The sequence below is a fragment of the Myotis davidii genome, unplaced genomic scaffold (assembly GCF_000327345.1).
Source record: "Myotis davidii unplaced genomic scaffold, ASM32734v1 scaffold509, whole genome shotgun sequence".
In the NCBI taxonomy this organism is placed as follows: Eukaryota; Metazoa; Chordata; class Mammalia; order Chiroptera; family Vespertilionidae; genus Myotis; species Myotis davidii.
The window spans coordinates 623,489-630,596 of NW_006382996.1; the positions used below are offsets into that span (position 1 = coordinate 623,489).

The 7,108-nt window shown below is 53.7% G+C and overlaps 2 protein-coding genes across 15 annotated transcripts in view; one reads left to right on the forward strand and one right to left on the reverse strand.

Annotated features, from left to right (window-relative positions):
* Positions 1-2,137, forward strand: part of MYL6 (myosin light chain 6) — a 3,077-nt gene extending 940 nt beyond the window's left edge. Inside the window, exons 3-7 of one of the 4 annotated variants that reach the window (XM_006777853.2) lie at positions 203-346; positions 568-746; positions 839-911; positions 1,202-1,246; positions 1,943-2,137. In XM_006777853.2, the coding sequence (XP_006777916.1) occupies positions 203-346; positions 568-746; positions 839-911; positions 1,202-1,230 (425 nt within the window). In that variant the 3' untranslated portion in view covers positions 1,231-1,246; positions 1,943-2,137. Of the gene's footprint in view, positions 1-202; positions 347-567; positions 747-833; positions 912-1,201; positions 1,247-1,942 lie in introns of all 4 variants that reach the window. The other 3 variants (XM_006777855.2, XM_006777854.2, XM_006777856.2) reach the window with 3 other exon arrangements.
* Positions 2,138-2,833: 696 nt separating this feature from the next.
* The window catches only part of SMARCC2 (SWI/SNF related, matrix associated, actin dependent regulator of chromatin, subfamily c, member 2), a 23,960-nt gene continuing 19,685 nt past the window's right edge, over positions 2,834-7,108 (reverse strand). For 6 of the 11 annotated variants that reach the window (XM_015557435.1, XM_015557437.1, XM_015557434.1 and 3 more), the window contains 3 exons: positions 5,480-5,861; positions 4,729-5,154; positions 2,834-4,205 (listed from right to left, as the gene is read on the reverse strand). In XM_015557435.1, coding sequence (XP_015412921.1) covers positions 4,129-4,205; positions 4,729-5,154; positions 5,480-5,861 — 885 coding nt within the window. In that variant the 3' untranslated portion in view covers positions 2,834-4,128. The remainder of the gene's footprint in view (positions 4,206-4,728; positions 5,155-5,479; positions 5,862-7,108) is intronic. The other 5 variants (XM_015557438.1, XM_015557439.1, XM_006777860.2 and 2 more) reach the window with 2 other exon arrangements.

The window sequence follows — 7,108 nt, forward strand, 5'->3', positions numbered from 1 at the left end:
GCGGCTCCTGCCCGGGGAGCAGGGCTGTGTTCTCCGTCGGACACCTGAGTCGGGAGTCGGACTCTGGGTCCGAACCTCGTAGGGACTTGGGCGCACAGAGGGATCTATCGGGTTTCCATGATTAAAGTTGAATGGGAACGGACACCATGAGGGTTGGCTTAGCCCCCATGTGCCCAGTGCTGATGTGTATCTGGATCCTCAGAGTTCAAGGAGGCCTTCCAGCTGTTTGACCGAACAGGGGATGGCAAGATCCTGTACAGCCAGTGCGGGGACGTGATGCGGGCCCTGGGCCAGAACCCCACCAACGCCGAGGTGCTCAAGGTCCTGGGGAACCCCAAGAGCGATGGTGAGGGTCAAGAACAGCCCCTCAGGGTGGGGGTGGGCCCAGTCCTTCAGCTCAGCGCTCCCTTTGCCTGGGTAGGCCCCAAACTCAAGCAGGTCTTGTCTCAACTAGCAAATCCCATGGATTTCTTCTGCTTGGGGTGGGAGCAGTCTGTTCGGCTGTGACCCTGTGACCCCCTCGGTTCTGAGGACTTGTGTGACCTCCCTCCTGCCTCTTTATGGCAGAGATGAATGTGAAGGTGCTGGACTTTGAGCACTTCCTGCCCATGCTGCAGACGGTGGCCAAGAACAAGGACCAGGGCACCTATGAGGACTACGTCGAAGGCCTGAGGGTGTTTGACAAGGAGGGGAACGGCACTGTCATGGGCGCCGAGATCCGGCATGTTCTCGTCACACTGGGTGAGGCTCTACCCTTTCTCCTTGAGCCCAGGTGCCACCTGACAGACACTTCACCTGTCACGCAGTTCCCACAATGCTGTTTCCCTCTGCAGGGGAGAAGATGACAGAGGAAGAAGTAGAGATGCTGGTGGCAGGGCATGAGGACAGCAATGGTTGCATCAACTATGAAGGTGAGGGACAAACTGGAGGAAGCAGCCATACGGGGCAGCTCAAGTACAGTTTGGGGCTTTCCCTGTCCCTGGACTTGGGCTCCAATAAGTGTCAGGCAAGAGGCAGGGCTCTGCCCAGCCCAGGAGCGGGAGGCCAGGGTGTATGACAGGAAAGGAAGGGGCCATGTGGTGTGAAGGGTGGGGAAGGAATGGGAAGTAAAATAAATGGAATGTCTATGTCCCCACTGCCTGACCCCCTCACCCCATGTGTGTGTCTTGTCTTCACCATTAATGTCTCTTCCTTCCTGCAGCATTTGTGAGGCATATCCTGTCGGGGTGACGGGCCCATGGGGCGGGTACGGCTCCTCCCAGCCTCCCCTTCTCTAGTTGACCCCTCCAGTGTTTTTCTTCCCCACTTGCTCTCTGGCCCCTGCCCTACCCCTACTACCATCTGACTTCTGGCATGTTTCTGCATGGAGCTGACTGGGGAGGGGAGGGTCCTCTAAGAGGAAGACAGCCTGAGGGTGTGGTACCTCCTCTCCTAGAATGGGCTCTGAAGTTTCACTTCTGGGGCCTTAGGTGCCGGTGCCTGGGAACCCTGATACCTGTCCCGTCTTGCTTTAGGGTGATCCTTTGGCCCTGGAGCAGCGGTGGTTGGCATAGGGGGGTGGGTTGCCTGCCCCATTGTTCTGCTGTAGCTCAACAGTTCTTCCCCTTCCTTCTGCTGGGCAGCTTGGAGGTACCCTAACCCAAAACTCTGTCTTCTCCTCCTGCCAGTGGCTGACAGTAGCTTTAGGTGTAGTTAAGAACTTTTCTGCCTCTGCTGTGTTCTTGCTGCTCAGGGTGGGGTGGGAACTAACAGCTGGTGGGAGGGGAGCTGGGGGCCTAGAGAACTGGTCAGACTCAAGGTGACTCCTCTGCAAACTGACCCCAAGGTTGGTTGCGGCAGGCACGTCCCTTCTTATGCCACCTTCGTGGTCTTAATGGTCTCCTGGCCCCTGGTCCCCTCCCCTGGGCCCTGCCCCCTGGTTTACACTCTCTCCTTTCCACAGAGCTCGTCCGAATGGTGTTGAATGGCTGAAGACATTCCCAGTGTGCCCAGAGCCTTGTGCCTTCCCCTGTGTGAGACTGTATTAGCCCTGAAGGCTTCCCAAGTTCTCTTGTCACAGCACTTTTCCCAGCTTGTATCTCTTGGATGATGTTTGCCATCAGCATTCACCAAATAAACTTGTTTTCTGTGCCCTAAATGCAGTTCTGTTTTTCTTCCTGAGCAGGGTGAAGGGAGAGAGAGTCCAGGATCAATGGACCAGGGGCTGGGGAAGGGGCCTGTAGGAGCCCTTTGCCTCACTGAAGAAATGCTGACCACATTCATTGCTGCTACAAAGGCCACCCCTCGGGGGATGCGGAAAGCCATAAATCTCTAGGACCAAGGCTGGCCAGCCTTGTTCCAGGCCACATCAGGTTGAGTCCTAGCCTAGCCCTCTAGCTCCTTAAATCCAACGCTGACCTTCCCAAGCACTGCAGACCTTTGGTGGGGGAAACGTGGAGACTGTTTATTGGAGCTAAAGCTAGGGCCCTGCCAGAGCCTGTCACCCAGCAGGGCTAGGGGCCAATAGCAACAGAAGGAGGTGAGATGCCTGCCTTCTCCCTGCCTAATAAGGGAAGAAATGAAGCCACTGCTCCACAAATGGAGCTTCTGAAAGGGTAAATAAACAAAAGCTCCTGGTTGGGGATGTCCTTCCAAGCCTTAAACAGCTATTTTTGGGGCAGGTGAGAGCCTCTGCCCAGCTCCTGCATCCGTGCACAGGCCTGACAGCTGAGCTGCCTTTGGCTGTGGGGAGAGGCCAGCGTCCGGGCCCAGTGCCTCTGGCCTAAGTGAATGCCCCAGCCCGACCCGCTACCTGACAGCCACAGGTCAGAGAACACAGAAGGCATCCACAAGATAAAACTGAAAGCAAATTAATTTATAAAAAAGAAAAAGAAAGAAAAAAAGAGAAAATGTACAGAAAACTTTTGAACAGAAGGAAGGTGCCAAGACGCAGAGAAGAAACATGGGGACATGAGGAGCGAAGGGCCTGGTGGGCGGGATGAGGGGCTGATGGGGAGCCTGGAGTCACATTTGCCTGCACATCGAGGGTGAAGAGGGAGAGCTGGTATGTGAGGCACTGGAATCTGGGGAGCTGAGCTGCAAGCTGGGGGTCAGCACTAACCTAGGTTGGGCACCCCTACCCCACTGTCTCCAAATCCCAGGGAAACCCTAGCTACCAGTCAAGGTTCTGATGGTCTTGGTGGAGGAGGGAAGAGGTTATGGGAATGATCCACTGAGTCATAAGAAAGAGGTGCTTAAGTGCTTTTTGAAAATTTCAGGTTTTTAAAACTTTCCATCTTCTAGCTGCCCTCTCCATGTCTTCTAGGAGCCCACTGAGAAAGCCCAGGAAGAAGAGCCCTGAATGCCCTGTCTTCCTCTAGTATCTACCACAGGAATCTCCAAAAATAGGTTTCCCCACCAAATACACAAACGCTGACATCAACTACATTGGCGACTTAAAAACACAAAAACTGACATTCAGAGGGAAACGGGTCATTGGCTGAGCTGGGGTGGCCTAAAACAGCAACACTGAGGAAGCAGCAGGAGAGATTAGTAGGGATAAACGGGGGGAGGGGGGGTTCTGAGTTGACTTAGTTACTACCGAGGGGCTGGAGGAGACAGGTTCTGCACCCTATTTTATCCCCAGAGCTCTCTCCAGAATGTTAATTACCCTTTTCTAAAATGGTCACCTCCCTCCTCCAAAAAATGTAAAAGTTGGGATTTTTTTTTTAGTGGGTGGAGGGAGCTCCAATACAGCTTAAAAAAAAAAATCTATTTCCTTTAAAAGGGCTTAATTTTTTCCATCCATAAAAAATGCAGTCGTTTTGAGGGGGTGTACCCTTTAGAAGTGATTAATTAGAACCTTGTATAAATACCTTCCCCCAGTCCTTTCTTTGAGGGCACATCCCCATCCTATCCTTCCTCCCAGACATTAGGAAGATCCTTTAAACAGAAGTCCTTGAATAATCCCATATAAAAATGCAAGCCCCTGACAGGGGCTTTGGTGGGGGCTTTGGAGGGGGCAGGAAGTGCTTTCCTTACGTAGTGATGAGCTCTCCAGCTGGGGAAGAGTCCCAGTGGTGGGGGGAGGGCTCTTCCTGGAACCTTGATCTTCATAGGGGTGAGGGAGAGAGATGTCTGGCTGGCTCCTCACTGTGGAGGTGGCACAGGGGTGACTGTGCCTGGGCTCGGGGCTGTGGGGTCTGGAGGCAGGGGGGTGCCTGGGTCTGTGGAGAAAGGGAAGATGAATCAGCTAGGGTGAGCAGGAGAGAGGGCACCACGGACAAACAGAACTGGGCAAGGCGTGCAATGGGTGGGTAGATGAATGAGGTACCCACAATATACAACTTCATTTCCCAACAACCTCTCCCACCTCACACTGGGAAAAGTGACAGACCTGAAATCATCCTCCTGCCCCCAAGGGAGCTCTAAATGGGGCATCTGAGCATGATGGGGACAAGCAAAGGGGGTGCCAATCATCATGCAATCAGGTAGCTGCCTTTCAAGTTTACAGCTGAGATGCTCTGTGCCACAGGACTCCTCCATGACCCACCAGTGAAAGGCCCCAACGTCATCCCCGAGGTGGCAGCTGCCCGGCTGGGGGATGGTGAGGACAGCCAGAGAGGCCCTTCCTCCTGGATTCTAATTTCACCAGAGCGCTCAAAGAGTACCTGAGCCCTTCCCCCTTGCCCTCCTCTCCCCATGTGGACCCCTCTCCCGCACCCTTCTCCCCTCCAGGACCCTTCTCACCTGGCAGTGGGCTGGCACTGGGCAGGAGGTTGCCCTGAACAGCTGCCACAATGGCAGGGCTCTGGGCTGCGGCGGATCCGAGCCCCGGCCCGAGAGGCAAGGAAGATGGCATGGTGGTGTTCGCCGGCAGGTTAGGATGTAGAGGGTTCGCCATGGACACAGGCAGGTTAGGTGGGGGGAGAGTGCCCGGGGCGAACGGGAGATGGTGGTGATGCCCATGCAAGTTAGGAGGAGGGGGAAGGTTAATACTGATGGAGTCGGCTAGACTACCAAATGGGATGATGGATGGAGCAGGAGGAGGAGGAGGCGGCATGCCAAAAGGCAAACCCAAAGGAGCATTACCCGCCACGCCTGGGTGCCCGCTGCCTGGCACTGCCCCTGGCATCATTGAGGGAGGAGTTTGTTGGTTGGGGAACGGTGAGGGGCCTGGGAATAGAGAAGAGATCCAGATGATTAGAGACAGAAAATCTCACTTATCAACTCACTTTCATAGGGAGGGTAATCTAGCCACTCCAAGGCACCACCTTCCCTTTTTCTGACACTGGAATTAATGGTAAGTCCTTGGAGCAACATTCCAAAGATCCGGGTTTGGGATAGAGCCCTGCTGGCTTAGGATATGGCAGAGGTGGGCCCAGCCGGGGAAACTGAGGCCAATTCTATCCCCGATCCCATCACGTATCCCCTCCGAGGGGGCCTGGAACGCTCACCTGGATTGCTCTGGTCAGCAAGAGGTCAAGAACCCATCACTTACCATGGGGTCCAGGGGGTGGTACCCCTGGTGGGACTGCCCCAGGTTGGGGGGCTCCGGCTGGTTGTTGCTGCTGTGGCCCTGCAGTTGACCCTGTCTGCCCAATCTGTTCAGAGGGGCCCAAGCTTCCAGGAGGGACCCCACTGCTAGCAGGAGCAGGGGCCACAGAAGCCGGAGCCATCGCCAAGCCATGGACTGTAGGTGGCCCAGCAGCGCCTGTAGGTGGGATAGGCTGGGAGCCTGGGGGCAGGGCTGGAGGCGGCTGCTGCTGCTGCTGGTGCATCTGCTGGAAGTGCTGCTGCCGAGCCCTCATCTCCGCATACTTCAGCTGCTCCATGTGGAAGGCTTGCCTGTCGGCCAGGAGCTGCTGCCTCTGATACTCCAGCTGCCGGTGCCAATTGAGTACGGTCACCCGTGTTCAGGAGATCCCAGAGCAAACACCTTCCCCCCGCTTTATTTTCTGACAAACCCAGCCCCTCATTCTGGTGGTTCCCCACACAAGTCTAAACCAGTGCGTGAGCATCCCTGTCCCTCCCCCATCTTCTGGCTGCCCACACAGCTTCTCATGGCAGTGGTGTCAGTCTGGGGGCTAGCCCTTGCTGATTTCAGCTACAAAGCTTTGCGCTTGTCATTAATCTGGAAAACCTTTCCAGTCCTCCTGTCAATTCATGTTCTTTTCTTCCTTAAAAATTGGCTAAAAACTCATCATTCTTAGGGAACCATCTCAGATCAATTCACTAGCTTCTGAGCTTTTGGCCTTTATTCTGTTATCACCTCAGGACTTATATACTTGATTTGAAATCTCTTAATTTGAATTTGTCAGGTACTTTATGCATTAACTGTTTTTTGATGTCTCCATACCGTATATATTTGATGTCTCTAATTGAATTGTAAATTCTCTGAGGGCAGGGGCCCTGTATTCTCTTTCTTTCTTTTCTTTTTTAAATATATTTTTATTTATTTCAGAGAGAAAGGGAGAGGGAGAGATTGAGAGATAGAAACACCAATGAGAGAGACTCATTGATCAGCTGCCTCCATCAATGATGAGAGACTCATTGATTGGCTGCCTCCTGAACACCCCCCAATGGGAATTGAGCCAGCAACTGAGGCATGTGCCCTTGACTAGAATTGAACCCAGGACTGTTCAGTCCACAGGTCTGAATCCACAGGTCTCTATCCAATGAGCCAAACCAGCTAGGGCTCATCTCTTTCTTTTTACAACTTCTCAAAGACAAAGTGGTCCATAGCTTATCTATCCCATCCCCTTTTTAAGTTCATCTCCTGGATCTGAAGCCTCTACCCTCTCATCGTGCCTTAAATTTGTTCAACCCCTAAATATATACTTATTGAGAGTTTACTATGGGCCAAGCACTGTTCAAGGACCTGGAGATGCTGATCAAAAATTAACTAGGATCTCTGCCCCATGGAGGAGCTGACATTGTGTGGCACCTCAGCTCCGGCCTCACCTGTGGGCCACTTGTCCTTAACTACCTGGAGCTGGCTCCCCCTGCCCTGGCTTGGGCTGTTCCACTCTTGCTTTGGAGCCCTGTCCATCTCAGGCTTTCTACTCTGTTGCTACCCTCTCCCCACTGCCCTGTCCTCAACTGAAGCACAGCTCAGCATCAAGCTCTG